This window comes from Seriola dumerili, unplaced genomic scaffold, assembly GCF_002260705.1.
Source record: "Seriola dumerili isolate Sdu_G_001 unplaced genomic scaffold, Sdu_1.0 BDQW01000337.1, whole genome shotgun sequence".
Taxonomy (NCBI): domain Eukaryota; kingdom Metazoa; phylum Chordata; class Actinopteri; order Carangiformes; family Carangidae; genus Seriola; species Seriola dumerili.
Window position 1 is genome coordinate 1480472 of NW_019174592.1, and position 19406 is coordinate 1499877.

At 40.7% G+C, this 19406-nt stretch overlaps 2 protein-coding genes across 2 annotated transcripts; one reads left to right on the forward strand and one right to left on the reverse strand.

The window, feature by feature from the left end:
- Positions 1 to 9939: 9939 nt before the first annotated feature.
- Positions 9940 to 13924, reverse strand: LOC111232798 (proteasome subunit alpha type-6-like). The gene is made up of 7 exons (XM_022760450.1): positions 13702 to 13924; positions 13115 to 13209; positions 12356 to 12437; positions 12001 to 12156; positions 11497 to 11675; positions 10711 to 10805; positions 9940 to 10343 (listed from the first exon to the last, which is right to left on the reverse strand). Exons 1-7 carry the CDS (start codon positions 13775 to 13777, stop codon positions 10286 to 10288), a joined length of 741 nt encoding a protein of 246 aa, XP_022616171.1. The 5' UTR covers positions 13778 to 13924; the 3' UTR covers positions 9940 to 10285.
- A 175-nt stretch (positions 13925 to 14099) lies between these two features.
- Positions 14100 to 19130, forward strand: LOC111232797 (inositol-tetrakisphosphate 1-kinase-like). Its single transcript, XM_022760449.1, has 10 exons — positions 14100 to 14352; positions 14643 to 14667; positions 16724 to 16846; positions 17145 to 17262; positions 17348 to 17449; positions 17791 to 17831; positions 17967 to 18132; positions 18448 to 18515; positions 18729 to 18891; positions 18964 to 19130. The coding sequence occupies exons 1-10, from the start codon at positions 14270 to 14272 to the stop codon at positions 19104 to 19106; spliced, it is 1032 nt and encodes a 343-aa protein (XP_022616170.1). The 5' UTR covers positions 14100 to 14269; the 3' UTR covers positions 19107 to 19130.
- Positions 19131 to 19406: the final 276 nt, after the last annotated feature.

The following is a 19406-nucleotide window of genomic DNA, read 5'->3' on the forward strand; positions in this document are numbered from 1 at the left end:
ATGAAAACTGAAAACTCCACTAAATTAAATATGGATATACAACAGGCCTGTAATGGTGGCCCTTTCAATGACAGTAGTAGCACAGGCCCATTGCGTAAATATCACTGTAAATGACACTAAATTCCTACTAGCACTAAACACACACACACTGGTGGTGGCATAGAAACAGTGTTTTGTTCAATAGATTAATATAATCTAATATGATTATATCACCTACAGTGAATGATCAAAAAGTTAACAACTTTGCATTTATGTTTTTTTCATAAGACAGAAATTTGTACAATGGGTTAAAGAAACTAGTTGTCTAATTCATTCAGTTTCATTCATTTCACTCATTCTTCTTCCCCTCCAAGTAATTTAGTTTGAAAAATTTAATCTGTTTTTTTCATGTGGACATATGCATAATTACATAGGCATGGCATAAGATAAGTACTCTATATTAAAGATCAAGACTATGTATTTAATGTTGCATGATGTGATTTTGTCTGGGTTGTTTGTGTGGAAATTGCTCAATGATGACGGACTGCTGGTAGTTTGGAAGCACTAGGACCCAGAGCAGGAGCAAATTAAGGACAACCAGCACATAAGAGGCTTAGTACATCTAATCTATACTCCTACACACACACACACACTCACTCACACTCACACACACACACAGACACACACACACAGAGCATTTCATAAACATCCTATTTTGAAACAAGCACGCATACACGTCCCAGAGGCAAACACAGCCATTGTATTTTCATTTAGTTTTAATTTTCTCCAAACTCTTTTATTCCCCTTGTTGACCTTAACTTCCATCCCACTTTTGTTGGAGAACATTCGCCCACGTGCTCCACTGTTTTCTCTCATCCCATTCCCTTAGCAAACGTGTATCCATGCGCCCGTGTATCCAGCGCACTGAGCTGAGGCCTGAGTGCAAACTCATTAATTCTAGACAATTATAGTAAAAAAAAACAAAAAAAAAAACAATTGTCAGACAGACAATCTTCCTCATCCGTTTGGTCAGTGCATCTGTGTTTCATCAGCCTGTTTTACTATCAAATCAATTGAACAACCACTCCAAAAATGAAAAAGGATTTTAAACTGAGACTGAAATGAAGTTTGGACTCAGTCATCATTTTGATTAAGTGTCCTGGACTCTTTTTTTTTTTTTTATTAACAGAAACTACAGGCCAAGCTTTTTTGCTGTCTATTTTATTATACAGAAAATTTTGAGTAATGAAACTAAATTTTCCCAAAATCCTTCCTGGTAAAACAGCCTTTGTTATGTGCATTTGATTCGAGTCCGTTGTTACTGTGTGTGATGATGCTCTTGATGAAAACATGAAAAGAGGAAAGATTACTAATCATGTATGTTCATGTCTCAATTATTGAATGTTTTATGGCACGGCATAAACCAAAAGCCACCACATCCCAAAATACCCGAAACACACACACCCATGCATTACATACACACACACACACACACACACACACACACACACACACACACACACACACACACACACACACACACACACACACACTTTTCCAGCTGTTAAGTACCTCTGACATCATGTTGTTCGATACGGTGTATTTTTGTATGTCTGTGTGTGCACACTGTGTGCTTATAGTGTATGTGTGTGTGTGTGTGGGACAGTTACACACTCACACTCACACTCACACTCACACACACACACGCACAGAGTTCAGCCGATTTATCATAATATGCTTTATCTGAAAAGTAAGTATCTTACCTCGGGATAAAGGGAGGAAAGAGGGGTTTGTGGCCAGATTGACAGAGCAAGGGTGGATGGAGAGAACCGAGCTCTCGCTGCACAGGGACAGAGAGCGGGACCTTCCAACTTTGTGGCTGGATCGATCATTATTGATAAGGTAACTGAGCATTATGGGACGGGAAGGAGCAACGCTGATTAGAGAGGGCCACAGTGTGTGAGGAGAGGCAGGCTGAGTGGGAGACAGGCAGACAGGCTGAGAGGAAAGCATGGTGGTGCTTCCTGCAAGGGACTGGTGGAAGTTGAAACTGTTACTGGAGGAAACTGGGCGGAAAGTTACGCATGGGGTGGGGTGGAAGGAAGGAAGAGTAGAGGAGCGTGATGATAAAACAGGGCAGAAATAAGTGAAGGAGAGAGAGAGGGAGGCAGATGGGGAAGGGGGAGTATGGGAGGGGCACTGATTCAGACCGAGTCAGAGCTTTCTGAGGATTTTGCTGTCGATGTGCTGCTTCTCTTCTTTTTAGATTTTTAAGTTACTTGCAATTGAGTTTGGTTTGATTCTGAGTTTTAAGTATTTATTATGTTACTGCCTATATGCTTGTTCAGCTAGAGATGTTGGCATGCATGTATGTCTGTGTGTGTGTGTGTTTATTGAGGTCAGTGTGTGTGTTAACTCCTCATTAAAGTGATGTGAGGATTACTCTGCTTGAGTCCAGGCCAGGCCATGTGTCTCTCTGCAGAGAACTCCTTTCCCATCTACAGCTAACACAAAGGGACCGTATGAAATGAAGGTCCCACGCTGCACACAGGTTACATTAAATGGCCCTGCTGTCAGGCTGCCATTATATGCCATTAATATATGTGTCAGTATAAATATGTGCAGCAGCATGTGTGTGTGTCCATTTAGAAGGATTTGGGTTGTCAGCAGTCTGTCATGGATCTAGGCTATAGATGAATTCAGGCTGTGGTCGCTTATATAATGATGAACTACATAAGTGTATACATATTACATACAGTAAACATTAGGATTCTGTAAAGACATAAAACATTAGTTTAGTTTACTAGCACTAATCTACACTATAAAATCTTCATTGCATGTTGTTCTGTGGTGTTAAACATTAGGTATATATATAAAATATTACAATTTCTAAAATTAAATATGTTATATCCACCAAAAACAGCAGCTAAGGGCTACTGCCAAAATTTGAATAAATTACATAATAAAATTTTCTACCATATAATGATTATGGAGGTTAGTTGTAATAACTGTAACAATGTTTTTGCAGTCACTTATTCATAGTTCTTAAAATTAAAACAATTCTAAATGTAGCACTACTTTGAGGAAAAAAATAAAGCAAACCCACGTCAGTATTTTGTACTGTTTTTGTACGCAGTTTTTGCTTTCATCAACTCAGACTACAGACAAATTAAAGGTTTGCAGCAGGAGCATGCAACCTTGTGCCTGTTTGAGGTAAATTTATAGTAAATTAGCCACTAACCGTTGGTCCAAGCCCTTCAAGGCCTAAGTTCTGCCAGGGAAACATGGCTCCCAAGAGGGCAGGATAATTAGTGACTATAGTTGGTATTCCCCAGCTCCAGCTTCTATGATGACAAAATTTGTCCTTGTTGATAATTTGTTAATTTTGTCTGTTATTGGAAATAAGTTCTGAGTGCAGGATGTGAAAGAGGACAACCATGAGTTCATCTGTAAATAATGTCTGGCCAGCATCTCGATCAATTTCACAGACTGCTGACCCCCTGCTGTGTGCATGTGTGTGTCCTGCTGTCTTCTGAGGGTAGACAGATCTCTAATCCACCACAGACAGCAGCAGGTGGGGTCTGTATGCTGCGTGTGCGTATGTGTGTTAGTTAACTGGCATCATTTAGACCCCTCATTGACCACTGTCTGGGGTTTTAGCAAGTTAACACCTGTTCATGCCCTCATACTCATACACTATACAATAAGATAAAATGAGCCATCACAGCTGCACTTGCACATGTCCAATTATCAAACCACCTGGAAATCTAATTATCAAATATCCAAAGAATTATTTTGCGAATAATGTCTCTATTGACTTTATTTGAAAAAAAAAGAAAAAAAGATATAAGACAAAATGATGTGATGCACCATATTGTTACTGTTGATGATGCAACTTTTCTTTACAGTTACTGTATAAACATTTCTCAGCCATGCAGGATTCATAATTATATGTTACAACAAATTAATTTTTTCAAGATTTATAAAAAATAAATTAAATTATATAAATTATGAAAATGGATAGTGCTTCATTAAATTAATTAATCAATTGTTTATTTATTACATAAAATGTGCTTCATAAACGTGTTTATATATTTTGTGTTTAGTCACTTTAATAAATATTTTTGCTTTAAACTAATCCAGTTGATTTTACTGATTGATTGACTGGGCAAATGCATCACTTAGAGAAAGTTTTTCATTATTTATGAGGGCAGGTGTATGGACAAGGTGCAACACACACACACACACACACACATATGCACACACCCATTATGCGTTCCTTAGCCCCTTACCTAATTTTAACCATCACCTAATCTAGACCTAACACCAAGTCTTAGGCCTCAAACAACCCTTTAAACTTGTGGGGTGCAGCATTATGGACCTCACAAAGCTAGTGGGCTCCTGGTTTTCAGACCCACGAATATAGTAGAACAAGCACGCACATGCATGCACGCACATGCATGCACGCGCATGCATGCACGCCCGCATGCACACGCACACACACACACACACACGCGCACACACACACACACACACCCACACACACACACACATGCACACACACACACACACACACAGAGTCTTCAACTTGTTAAAACAAAGCTCATATGTGCATTCATGCATGGTTATGTGTGTGTCTAACCCCCCCCCCCCCCCGGGCATGTGGTCTGGGAGCATGTATGCATTGATGTGCTGGTGGTTCAAATGGAAGTGGGTGGGTTGAGTATAAGTGTGTGTCTGTGTGTATAGCGTGGTACAGTAGCTTGCAGCCCACACCACCACCACCAGCCCCCACCTGCACCCCCACCACCCCATATGGCAGTAGACAGCAGTAGTAATCATGGAAGTGGAGCAACAGGCCCTGAGCCTCACTAATCCTCAGCCACACTCCGACACGTGCCACACTGATGCATATACCCACCCTACACACACACAAACATTGAAGACACCATTTATATACACATTTACGCATATACACACACACACACACACACACACACACACACACACACACTAGATACACTTCATGTACAACAGCAGCATACAAATGCATACACCAGTGGAGGATATAATAGAGTAGAACAATAACTCTATTGTTTGCATTACTATATAAATGTATAAAGGCCAGGTGGACTCGGTACTGGTGCCTTAACAAACTCAGGATTAAATTCCATCATTAAGAACAGTGTCAAACACACACACATACAGACACACATCTTGTTACTTGCAGCAACAATGCAGGACCCATAATGCATCTTGCACTCTAGCCACAGCATGAGTTTGTTTTACATTGCAATGGCCACCCTAATTGTAATCTCTTTCATGAAGCTATAGCCTGCATGTCCATTTAAAACCTGAGCAGTGCAACACACAAGTGCAACATGCTGACAGAAAATCAGAGTGCTTTTTGAGTGACAAAAAGCACCGTGCACACACACAAACACTAGCGCTCTCATACACAGTCACAAACGCACCCTCTGCGACACGTACACACACACAAAACCCCTTTAACTGTGACGCACAAGGAGACAGGGCTACAATGGTTCTCTTATTGTTAATTGGCCGTTTAATCCCGAGGAATGCGTCTGATTAGTACCCGCCGGTGGGTCAGGATCTTGCTCAACACTCGCCTTCACAATGGATAGGCTGTAACAGAGATCTGGGAGCAAGTGCATACACACACACACACACACACACACACACAGAGAGGTGTGCGCATAAACATTCACACAAAGAAACACAATCAAGCATCAATACGTGTGCAGACACGTGGGGTCACAGTAGTCTCACATACCCCCTGCATTACCACGCACAAAGTGACCACACATATACATATACAGTGCTGCACCCAGCATGCAATGTTACTATAGAGAAGAGGAATAACAGTCAGATGCACAAAATGTGAGGTGTTTAAAATAATAATGAACGCTGCTTTCCACACCATTATACCTTTACATTTATCATGCATGTGTCCACGTCTTGTGTCCTTTGCTATCTCTCCTCAGTCTTGTCATTCACTCCTTTAAGGGCCAGAAAGTCATACCAGAGAAAGACAGAGAGAATTGTTTGCATTATCAATATCAAAACTGCTCTAGGTCATTATTTTCCTGACTAAAAGCAAAGTACATTTAAGAACACACAGTTACTCCATCAGTTGTCACTCCACTATGACAACTGACTGCACAATACAATAAAGGCCTTTGCACCACAATTTTTACATTGCCAGTGAAGGATTTAATTAAACAGCTTATTAGCTTCCTTCATTTTGGAGCTCTTCCTCAAGGGCCTGCAACCTTTTGTTAACAGTGCAAAACCCATTTAAATGAATTGGATTTTGTGTAAAGTTTCACTGGATGCTGGTGTGACTGAGCCCTAATGTTTGTTTCGGGGTCAGGGTGTAGGGTGATGCTTAGAGCTTGCTACAGTGGTTTGCATGCATCAAAGAGTTCATTGTGCCTCAGTCCATTTACAGGAGTGTGAAAAGATTAAAACAAACTAAAGCAAATTAGTCATTTAAAGCAGGAAGGAGTTTCTACTTGTTACCAGTAAAGGATGGATAGAAGAAATTAACTGAGAGAAGGGTATGATGGGAGAGTCAAACTGGTCACAGGTTGATAGGTAGGGTCATAGTCGACCAGGGTCTACGTGTGTGTGCTTGTGTGTGTGTTCTGTAGGAGGTCTGGGCAGGCTGCATCACTGCTGACACACTGCTGCTGGTAAATCCAGCTTAGTGTGTCTAAAACAGGCCTACAAAATCTGCCACAGGGCCCCTAATGCTAGGGCCGCTGTCACCCTCAATCACTCACACACACCTAATCCCCACGCCGTGACCCAACACGAACACACACACACACACACGGACTGGCTACCCGATGCTCTGGGCCCATTCAGCTTGGCAGGCAGTCCCAGTACCAGGAGACACCAGCCACAGGGTCAACGTTTCATACTGGTGGAAGGGAGGAAGGGGTGATGAGGGGGAGGATGGAGAATGTGGAGGGGAGTGGTATGAGGAGTTTGGGCTAGGAGGTGCTGAACAGGTGGAGGTAGTAGTTGAGGTGAGGTGAAAGCAGGTAAAAGAGCACCTGAAGGCTGAGGCAGATGAGGGAGTGGATGGTTGGGACAACAGGGCTGGGAGAGGAAAAGTGATTTAAATGGAGGGGTGAGGTAGAGGAGGAGGAAAAGCCATGGGGGAGATGGAAGTAAGGAATGTAGAAAAGGGAGTGATGGGCAAGGCGAAGGGTTTTAACAGACATGGAGTATTATAACTATTAATAACTATAGCCACTAATAAACTGACCAAATTGTATTATTCAACAGTTAATTGCATTCACCTAATTAGATTTATTTTTTTAAGTCTAAAAGATTCTGACACATTGTCTTGTTTACAAGTTGCACAGTGATAAAAGAGAAGATATTTGTTGTACTAACACATAAATGAATTATATGCAGCTAAAAGTTTTGTTTTGTGGGACTACATAAATCCTTTTAAAGTAATATGGCTTTTAACAATCAGGGAGTTTCTTTTATCACAAAAGATTAATTGTTTATGAATAACTACGCATCAAGTCAACATAATAAAAACTACCATTTTAGTACTAACCGGTTAGTGGTATTATATAGTAAAATTATGTATGCTAGAACAACACTGATAGCATTTCCTACATGGAAACATATAAAATGTCATTATTTATTCTTGTTAATTAAGAAGTAACTTGGCTAGTGCTTAAATCTCTAAACATTTTGTTGTGTTCCTCTGATGTCAGCAACAAGGTCTCTGCTGTGTGTGAAGCACGTGGACGGGCCTTTTTCACCGCAGGCATTTTGTCATGTCACTGTAGGAAAAGTGAGAAGAAGTGTAATTCAAACTGGATGATGTTGGTCCAGGTGTTGTGAATGTTGGCTCACTGTCCCGTCTTAATGGGACACTTAGATTGAACAAAGCCGTTGCCAATGCTAGTAGTAACACTAACGCTTTCCCTACTATGGCAAGTCAAAATATCCGCAGTGAAAAAGCCCCAATGGAGACAAAGGAGAGGAAGAAACCGACAGTTTCCACATGTAGCTGCACTACTCCAGTTTCATGTCCAGTGTGGATAATTTATCTGAGTATGGACAACATTACATGCAAAGTTATGGCTGCCAGTTTGATCCCTGTGACAACATGGTGACATGGTGTACTGATTGCTGCATGATTACAGTAAACAACTCTGGATGACAGGAGTTTGTGATCTGTCTGATTCACTGATCTCCTCTCTGCACTCATACAAACTCTTATGCTCTCTTCTTTTTTTTTCTCCCAGGTTATCCTGTGAATGCAGTCCCTGACATGAGGATGAGGAGACAAACATGAGACACGTCCTGTTTCAAGTCACCAGTTAGAGCGCTGACCTTCTTTCCAAATCTGTCAATGTTTGCAAAAGGACAGTTTACATTTGCTCATATTCTGCTGTTTCTGTGCCAAGTACAAAGTGCATGTATTTCACTCATAATATATCTTATTGGTTTCAAGCTGGACTGCAACACTTCCACCAGGATGGCTGTTGGCTTGTAGGTCAGGAGATCTTATGTGGCAGGAGTTGTACCTTTATACACAAGCTTTCTTCATCCAAGGGAACATGAACTGCTCTGGCCAGTGAGGTGAAATGGACATGAGACAAAGAATTAAGTTAAGAGGCCTATCAATGTAACTTACGGCCGTCTAGTGCTAGTAGCTTTAAAGAGACTAGTGGGGCTTTTTGCTGCTCTTGCTGAGAGTCACTGATACCTGCCTCTCAGCCTAAATCCTAATTGTGTCTGCAAACAAACTGAAGATCCACTATTTAACTATCCTTCTTCCCAGACTCAGAGGTCTGTATTTGTAATCAGTCAGACTTGTTTTTATTTTTAAAAATTCTATAATATCATTAACTTATTAAATTATTATTTGACTGAAATTGGGAGCCCGATGCTGTTTAAGTTATAATTATAATTTCCAGATTTACCTCCACAATCACAAATACACAGAACTGCTGCATAAGCTGTAGAACATATTAGTCACGGGTGTAGCCTCACCCATCAATGTTTGCCCTGCAGGTAAGTAAGGATGGAAAAGATTGTCTTAATGTTAAATATAATATTGTTGTAATATTGTTTTTAAATGTAATAAAAATTTAATGTGATGTAATGTCAACCCTGAAAAGTAATCAAGCTCTGTGAGCATATTTAACTACAATGTGTTACCTTTTGGTTTTAATAAAAGAGAAGAAGACTCATGTTGTTGTTCTCTGTCATTCTCCGTACGCATTCAGACTGCCAGTAACATTCAATAATTGAAATGGACAGTGATCCGTATCCCCAGACTGGTCGCTGTGGTGGAAACTCAGAGTGACGGACGCGTCACTCTGAGCATAAGATGTCATGCCAAGGTTGGCTGTCTGACACACACACGCAATCTCCGAAGACTCGGAAGTGCAATTGTTTACACAAGTCAAAATAGGTTTCCCTAAATAGAAAGGTACACACAGAAACTTTGCATTCTGTTATGAAATGCTCAGATGAAGTTAGAAGCAGGCACAACATTGCCATCTAGTGGTCATATAGAGACATAGAATAGATGCATGACAAACACCACATAGATGAAGACATGCCACATGCATTGCGACATGATTGATTATTAATCAAAAAAATAAGAAATAGTACTATTATTGCTGCTACTTCCATAAGAATATAATCTGGTGGAATAAATTGTAGATTCAGTCCCCATCCCATCCTCTAGACCAGAAAACAGACCTGCCACCAGCCAATAACAGATGCAGACCTCAGCTAACATAATCACCTCACTGATACCATCTGCTGTTCAACAAGGGGAATGTTGTTTAATCAGGACAGAGTTTAGCAAAATCTGGGACATAAATTTAAAGTATTCATCCATTTCAGTTATCAAAGACTTTAATCTAAAGCAAAACAGCACAATGTTTCCAGTTACATTTTCTATTCTATTTTATTACGACAGTTATTTCAAAAGGGGCTGACAATGACACAGATGGACACTTTTATTGCAGTTTTACAAGGGTAGTGGTGGTTATACACATACAGTGTTAAATTAAGCTGTATGACAAATATTCTGTACACATCTCAGCAAAAGTAAAGGTTGTCATAATCTGCAGATGGCTTAATGTGTCTGATCAGAATTTAAACATCACATTCCTACAGTATATTGAATTTAGAAAAAGCCCATTGGAAATATCTGGTACATCAGTATGAATCAGACCTACATCAGTTCCTTCTTCATCTGTGCATGGTTAACCTGATGCTTATGAAGGCACCTTTACTCTCGTTCTGCTATGGCGACAAGGTGGGTTTCTATCTCTGCCTCCGACATCGTCCTACAGGACAGATAAGATTTGATGGAGATGATGACAGTAAAAACCATAGGAAAAAGCAAAAGCAAAGAGTGAACAGGGAGTGATGTAAGACAGATAACAGAACGAGAAAGTAAGCGCAAGTTAGATATGGCCATGTGAAGTCCTTCAAAATAAACTAATGTGTCAATCACATGAACTTTCTGATCTATTCAAACGCATTAGCTCCCCTGAGACTAAGATACTGTATAAACAAAACAGTATGAGACTAAAAATATGTATGCAAAAAGTCTCAATATACTCAAAGTTACACCTAAAGATAATTAGTTTAGTTATGTTCGATATACAGTAAATCCTGACTATTTGACAGGGCAAGAGTGACTCAAGTTACCTGAACTTAGGTTTGTCTTTGGTGACTATGCCGACCTCCAGCTCACTGGCCTTGAAGTCCATAGACAGGACAGAGCCTAGACAGGATATAGCCAACTGGAAACACAAGGGGGAGCATGGTTACAAGAGGGTGACCAGAAAATTACACTAGCATATTATAGAAACTACCGACAATTCAACATGAGACGCTGCAACAATGGAGTCACCCTGAACATGACTATAAAAAGGCATGAAAAACATCCTCACAGATATCTGCTGAAATATTCACACTCTGATGAAGATAAAAGGACAAACAATTACATTCAACACTTTATAATTAAGATTCAACTTTAAAAAAGGTATTTAGACAATTCCAAGGTATCAAACATCATCAAGGATAATCAATGAAACACTAAAAGGAGAGCCAAGCAGTATGTTATAGACACAGTGGCAGAAGTATGTAGATCTGGAGATCATCTTATGAATAATGGGATGATATCCTCGGTAACAAATTAGAGTTCAAGTTCTCTGGTTGACCTACAAGTCTGACCACCAGCTACGTCCGTGAAGAAACATCTTCTAGAACAGCAAGTCACCTTTAACTTTTCCTATGATATATTTATCTTTTCTTTTATTATATTTAAAATATGTATAGTGAGTGAGCAGATACCGATTCATTGTTTTGTTAAAGGACACTTCATTAAGACACAGAGCTGTTCTACGCTTCCTTGGACCAAAGATTTGTATCATACCAATAATTCATGACATGTTTTATTTACACAGCCCAATTCATTAGAGTTCACTCCACCTGCACTGTCCTGTCGAGTGTCAGTTCAGGCTTCTTCTTAAGTTTCTTCTCCAGGTAACTGTTGGCCTCCGTCTGCTTGACCCCGACTGCTGTGGCTCTGAAGCCACAGTAGTAGCCTGCCGGGTCACATTTATACAGGACAGGTCCCTGCTGGGGGTCAATAGCCACCATCATCATACCTGGGAGAAGAGAAGATGAGGAAGAGGAAGAGTGGGGGTGAGGCACAGTCAGAGAAAAGTGTAAGAAGATATGGAATAAATATAGGAAAATCTGCTGCAAGTCATTAAAGTGAGATTTCTCTAATATTCCCTGCAATCAGTGTATGTGAAGACATCCTTTAATGATTCCTTGCATGCTTACACTTCAGTATGTACATTCAGAATGCAACACAAGGAAAAGAAGTTTATGGTAAAACTTCTGGCAAGAAAAATCAGAAAGAAAGAAAACTCAGATTTAACAATTATGAATCTTCTGCTGAAGAGCGGGATGGACAAGTTCACTCACAGCAGCCTAGTGGTCTCATCTCAGCATTTTGAGTGTAGACCTGGGAGATATCAGCCAACCGCCGACACAACACGTCTGCGGTGATGTCATAACCAAACTTGTATTTCCATTCTCCTGCTTCCACCCTCGCCCGGTGGACCTGAGAACGACTGTCCCCTGCACAAGACAGAAGAGGTGGGACCATTAAACACACAACATGTGGCTTTCTTTAAAAAAAAAAAAAAAAAAAAAATATTAAATCAGATCTGTGTGTGTATGTCCATGAGCAAATGTGATGAGTATCACAGTTATTTAGTAATGAGGTGTTGTGTTGTGTGTGTGTGTGTGTGTGTGTGTGTGTGTGTCGAATACATACCATTATGTCCAGTCATCACACAGCCAATGCGAGGGGTCAGTTTGAACATGTTGGTCACAGTGGTGGAGTCCAGCAGCTTGTCCTGCAGTTCAGAAACGTCACAGTCTCACATCCACCTTACAAAAATTATGTTGCGCTAACAAGCATGAATATTTCAGCATACATGAAAAAAATATTAACAGTCCTTACAACAATATAAATCAGAGGCAGCAATACACTTACCAGGGAACTATGGTATAGGTTAGTCTTTAATCTGATTAACTGACTGCAAAGGTATTGTATTTGCTAGTATAAATATTATATGCAAATCAGATACATGTGTTTTAGATGGGACCTGAAGTCTCCCTTAAAGCAAATTCCACTTTACATACAGTTTTGAATAAAAGTATTTGGCAACATCTTGCTATAAATGTAATGATGATGAATGAATCATTACGACAAATAAATCAGGATCAACTTTGGGCATATTTAGGTTCACTAACATCATTGATTAGGATGATCAGACAGTGAAATAAAGAGGGAATGCCCAAATCACAAAATTTTGATTTTGTTCTGCCAAAATTAAATTAGTCTCTGGCTTGGTAATATGAGTATTAGCATTATTACAGCAGTATCTTGTTCAGATATTTCTCTGTCAAGTCAGCAAAACACTGGAGTCATGACTCGGTCATGCTTCACTGTTTCCATTCAACCCCGATCATCAGTATCCAAGTGAATGTCTGTGAGTGTATGTGTGTGTAATTGTGTGTAACATCTTACAGGCACTTTCTTTTGTGTTATCACCACAACGCTGTCTGTCCCCCGGATCCCCACAGACGTCAGCCCGCCCTGGGAGATGGCTTTGAAAGCATACTCTGCAGGACAGCACATGTGACATATAGATGGAGGAAAATGAAATACAATACAAAATTTTAATGTAACAGTATATTTGCCCCTTCACTAACAAAACTTAAGTATAATTAAGATAAATTTACAAAAACATAATATGTGTGGCCCCAACACTAAAAGAAGGTACACAACATGCTAAACAAAGGTTGTTAACAAAATACACCACAACTTAAAAAAACTTCAGTTTTCTACGGTGTAACTTTAGGTTTAAGCTAACTTCAAGTTTGAAAAACAACTTTAGGCTTAAATATTAAAGAAGTGTAAAACCTTAGAGGCCAAATTTTGATGCTAACTGACAAGATAAGAGAAGCTAACCAGTTTAACTGCATGATAAAGTTCGTGTGGGGCTGTTTGAATGACGTGTTTCAATGGCGAGCCTTGTAATATTAGCAGTTTTGTGCTGTGCAATAACTATGCTCCAGGATCATCTTAAACACCGGAGAAAATATTTCTCTTACCGACTTGGTAGAGGCGGCCCTCCGGTGAAAATATGGTGATGTGTCGGTCGAAACCTGCGTTTGAACCGCGGGACATTTTTTTTTCCTCGGCGTGACCTCAGATGAACTTCACGGGGCTTGATGTATCTTTATATCTACCGAAATAATCGACGTTTATTTTCTTTTCGAGGGTTAGTTGAGAGGAAACGGCGTGCCCGTGCTGCTGAATGATAAGCAGAATAATGGAGCTACTTCCCTGAGACTTTTACTTTCTGTTTCAGTTGTTGCTCAGCCAGTGAGGTGCAGCTCCATGACCGGCCTCACTCCTCATAATTATCGGATGGCAACAATAAGGAAGTCAAGTGACTTTACCAGTTAGACTGGCCCTCTCCGTTTCTACCCGTGAGCGATTATTAACATTAGTCTAGAGGACCACTTCTTAAAAAGACACTAAGATTAGATTTAAAGACCAGCAGAAATATCAGGGGGAGGGTTGAATGGATAAGAGCGAGGCATCGATTCACACACCCCTCCCCGTCTCTATCTTTGCTGTCATTTGGCTGCTGGTGGCCCCCGGACACACAGCCCAATGTCGGGCCGCAGAGTCGGCTTCTGTCTCAGCGATAAGAAACGCAGGAGGATGAACCTTGGCGCTTTTGCAGACTTCTGTGCGTAAGTTGACTTTGGACTTTTTAAATTAATTTAGAGCCCTTGAGTATTATAGTTTTCTGGTAAATAAAGGTGAATGGGGCTCCCAACAAAATGAGGAATATATTCATGTCATTTTATTTGAGCACAATACAGATTATCTAAATTAGGGAACGTTTGAGAATAACTGTTGTAAGAAGAGGCAACACCCTCACTCTTTATCAACAGCAATGAAAATCTGTCCATGTCCGTTGCCAACTCCATTGTGTAACCATCATTGTTAAAATATAAATATTTCAGTTTTTTCCGTGCAGGGCCCATGGGGTGGAGGTGGTGGAGGTAAGTGTTTTTCTTCACATATACCTAAAATCAATATGAGAGTGTCTGTGTGTGTGTGTTCCTGCCTCTCTGTGCGTGCATGAATATGTCTGAGAATGTATTCGTGAACATGCCATAACACCCACACACATAGCAAGATGTGTTTTCATTCAAGAGGTCTAACAAAGGTTTGTTAAAGAAGAGATAGTTAAAGTATGACAGCTGTGACAGTAGAAGGGAACGGTGTGCACCCGCAGACACACACACGTGTCATGTGCAGATGTCCACAACTTAAGTAATCCATGTCACAGCCACCTGCAGCCCCAAACAATGGCTGCCTGATTGTACCTACTGAGACATTTCTCTGCACGTGGATATCTGTACAGGAGCATTGACGAGTTCACCTTTCCCCACATTCTGTTTCTGTATATGTCATCAGAGGCAGGCACAAATATCACAAAAAAACAGCAAGTTTAACTTGGACAAATTAGATCATTGCAGCCTCTGTGCTGCATTTAATATTGTTGATTCATGAGTTCACAAAAATAAGCTGCTATGCAAAGAGTATTGATGTGAAAACTGCAGTGGTGTACATTGTGGTTGTGTACATTTTTAGGAGCAAGCAAAGAAGTTGAAAACCCCTTACCATAACTCAGTAGAAGCAGAGAGAGTCTGTGTGAAAGAACAGAAAAAACAAATATATTACAACAAAAATGTTATACTGTTATGGCCTTTTTATTTTGCCCAAAGTGGCATCATTTAGGGCAGTTACTTTAAATGTTTTCCTGGTACAAAAAACATGGTCTTTAAAGTCATGCTCCATAAAATGTAAATGTTTAAAACATACAGAAAAGTAGCTCCCAGAAGAAAGCATGTCTCGTTAAACAACAGGTGGCACTAATAAAATTAATTATGCTGTAGCCCATTTACTGTAGGCATGCCAGTAGACAGAGCCCTGCTGTTTTACAGAAAGAGGTCTCATCAGTGTTATTACTTACACCTCTGTTTTTTCCTGCTAATACAATGTTTCTTTAACAGTAGACAAGAGTCAAAAATTATTTAAATTAATTATATTTTGTCTCAAAACGAGAGTTGGTTAGCCATTTTAAAACATTTATGGTGGCAATTTATGATAAGATCTAATAAAAATAATTTATAATTGGTGGGTGGCAACACAGAAATGTAAATAATAAACTCTTCACCCACAGGTTTTGAAGAGCAGTTTTTATGCTAAGAGCGGGCCTCTTGCTGTCGCCATCTTGACTGTGCCCAACACAGCCTAACTCCTGGCTAATTCAAAAATGGGCAAATAGGTGGGACGTGTGGAGCCAAAACTTCGGTACATGCCGGTTTAAGGCAAGCATAGCTCCCGCTAGCATTGTTAGCACAGGTCGGCGTCCTACTAGAAGGCTAAGGCATTTGATGGCTAATTAGCTGGCTAACGGGCTAAGCTAACAAGCCAGGTATGGTGAGCACAGACACCGATACCTGCTAATTAGTGACAACATATAAATAAAAACAATGCTAAAATATAACTCACCTCAAAATACGGGAGCACAGACTTCCTCGCGTTCTGTTAGTCACTTAACCGCAAAGCAAGCCATATTATTTGTCCGATATTTTCTTGAAAAGACCTCCAAAGACGCCATAAACAGGCTACGAGGTCACGTTAGTGACTCGAATTAGCTGAAGTGACGCCGAGCTAACGGCTAACGGGCTGTGACGCACCCACCTGATATTTAAAGCGACCACGCCCTCAATTATGCATAACTTTAAGTCTTGATAAACTTTAAATGGTGAGTTATATAAAAAAAAAAATCACCCCTATGCAGGTGTCATGAAGGGGTTAATTAGCTATAGAGACTTAAAAAATTTTGTATATGTTTGTAACATGTTTGTTTTTTATTTTTCTTCTGTAAAGTTGGCCATTTTAACATGGGAGTCTATGGGGATTGACTCGCTTTCTGAGCCAGTCTTAAGTAGCTGTTGGAGGAAGTGCAGTTTTGGGCACTTCCGTGTTGGCTTCATTTTTCAGCACCTGAAGTTGGTGTAAAGGACTGCTCTTCTTCTGTGGCAGATTGACCTCACTCAGCCGCTGGTACCCCAGGGACCCTTCGACGTCATTGTTCACAAGCTGTCTGACGTCATCGTGGAGGCTGAGCACGACAGCCAATCGCAGCAGCTGCTTTCCAACTTCCAGGTAAGGTTGGAGAAGTACGTCTTTTGCGGCTGTTGAGGGGGGATTGTTATTGCTGCTGCTGGCAGAGTCAAGGCCGGATTACCAAGTGGGCATAATTGGAAAAAATGTAATATAAGTAGAGTAATAAATATGTCTGTACATTCTGTAGTGAAGCCTTTTATATAGAGAAATGTTGACCGTTTATGCACTATGGCTGAGCGGTACATGTTTGCTTGAGATTAGCAATTCAGTGCTTCAAATAGTCATGCTTAAAGTGATAAGTGAAAGTGAAATTCCCCCTCTGTCTTTTACATTGCAGAGCTATGTGTCAACTCATCCCAATACAGTTCTTCTGGACCCTCTGCCTGCAATGACCAGGCTCCTAGACCGCTTTGCTTCCTATAGGATCATGAGCAAGTTGCACAACTCACTCCGAGGTGAAGTGTAGCTTCATAGTTTAATTACTGTAGTTTACTGCTGCTTGTAGATGTTAACAACAGCCTTTCCTATTCTATTTCACAGACTGGCGTATCTGCAGTCCTCCTTACCTAGAGATCCACAGTGCCAGTGACCTGTCATCCATCCAGCAGGCTGTCATGGCCCAGGGCCTAAGCTTTCCTCTCAGTCAGTTCTCTCTCTGTCTGAAGCCTTTCTCTTTCTTATTGCCCTCTTCTTATAAATGTATCTGTAAAGGATAATAATATACATTTAATTAGTGTTACATCAGCTCAGCTCCTAATGTAAGCTCTTAGCTTCTTATTGTCTATAAATGAAGCCTGAAAGCTCATCTGCTGCATTTTGAAAACTATTTAAACAGTATTTGTCAGATTTTTCAGGACTGGATTTGTGGTCAGGGGTGTGTTAATTCTCCAACATTTTGTCATCATGAATGTTTCTCTCACATGTTTCTTTCTTTCTCATGATTTATGACAGAATAACTTTCTCTTTTTCTCTGTTGACCCCAGTTTGCAAAACTAGAGTGGCACATGGCTCACTTTCCCATGAAGTAAGTGGTTTTATTTTTCCATTTTCACTTCATGACTCTGAACTCATGTTTGTTTGTTTGTTTGTTTCTGTCATTCACTGTTGTTTATTTGCTGTCTGTTCGCTCAGTGTCTGTGCAATCTCCTGTGTCCTGCAGATGTCTCTGATCTTCAGTGCAGGCAGTCTCACTGACATCCATCCTCCCTGTGTGCTGCAGAGCTTCGTCAACCACGGAGCTGTTCTGCACAAGGTCTTTGTGGTAGGAGACAAACACTTCTGCGTAGAAAGGCCCTCACTCAAGAACTTCCCCTCCGGTCCCTGTGGTCAGTCTGCACCCCACTAATGCACACATAAGATATTTCCTTTCCTTTCCTTTCCTTCTCTGCCTTGTTCCCTCTTTTCCTTCCTTGTAGTGCCTTATACTTCCTTCCCCTGCCTTGTCATTTTCTTCTCTTTCCTGCTTTGTCCTTTTCTTTTTGTCTTTCCTTTCCTTTCCTTTTCTATCTTTTCCTTTCTTGTCCTGTACTGCCATGTCCTGTTGCGTCTTTCCCTGTCCTATCTCATGCCACTGTGTTTCTCTTTGTTACCCAATTTTGCTCCTTGCATCCATTGTAGTGTTGGTTTCTCTCTGCCTCCAGACAGGAAAACCATCTTCTTCAACAGCCATCAGGTGTCCAAGCCAGAGTCAAGCTCTGATCTCACAGCTGTGAGTATTAAAAATGGCATTACACCGAAACACTTGCTTTCCCTAAATCATTTTAGATAAAGACTACAGTGGAGCAACACTAGCACCAGATGGGCTGTGTCATCATGTAATGCGAAAATGTGATAAAAGCATTTTCAGTGGCTTTTAAATAGTTTCAAATGAGGCTGAAATCCAGCCTAAAAATGTGTTTTTTTTTAACTCCTGCTCTCCAAGCTGGATGAGCAGATGCCGTGCCTCCCTCCTCCCAGCTCCCAGGCCGTGGCCGCCCTGGTCAGAGAGCTCCGAGTTCAGCTTGGCATGGCCCTGTTCGGCGTGGACGTCATCCTCAACATTCACACGCACACCCTCACCGTCATCGACATCAACATCTTCCCAGGTACTGCAGCTGCACTCACACAAACACACACAGAGACACACTGATGTTCTGACACCCTCCTCTCTCCATCAGGGTATGAGGGAGTGCCCCAGTTTTTCTCCTCTCTGCTCAGCCACATTGAGTCAGTGTTGGACAAACAGACCTCTGTTTGCCCCCGGGCTACTAGCACTCCTAAGACAACACTGACCACAGGTGGTCCATCTGCTGCTCTTTAAGTTGCCTCAGGAGCAGAGCACAGATTGTGCAGTGCTTCATCAGCCTCCCAGGACAAATACAAGTCACTGGTACAAGCTTTTTTACTGTCTTGTTGGGACCGAACTCAGCTGTTTTAAGACTTTGCTTCAATTCTAAGAAGTTATTTATTTGTAATTTGTAACATGGCTTGATTTTAAACTGTATCTCATGTCAATAACACTAATAATATTCTGCTTTTAAGTGCCTCATTTTGCAAGTCGATAAACCAAACCGACGACACATAATGGTTTAATCCACTTTCCGTTTATTGATTGACAGGT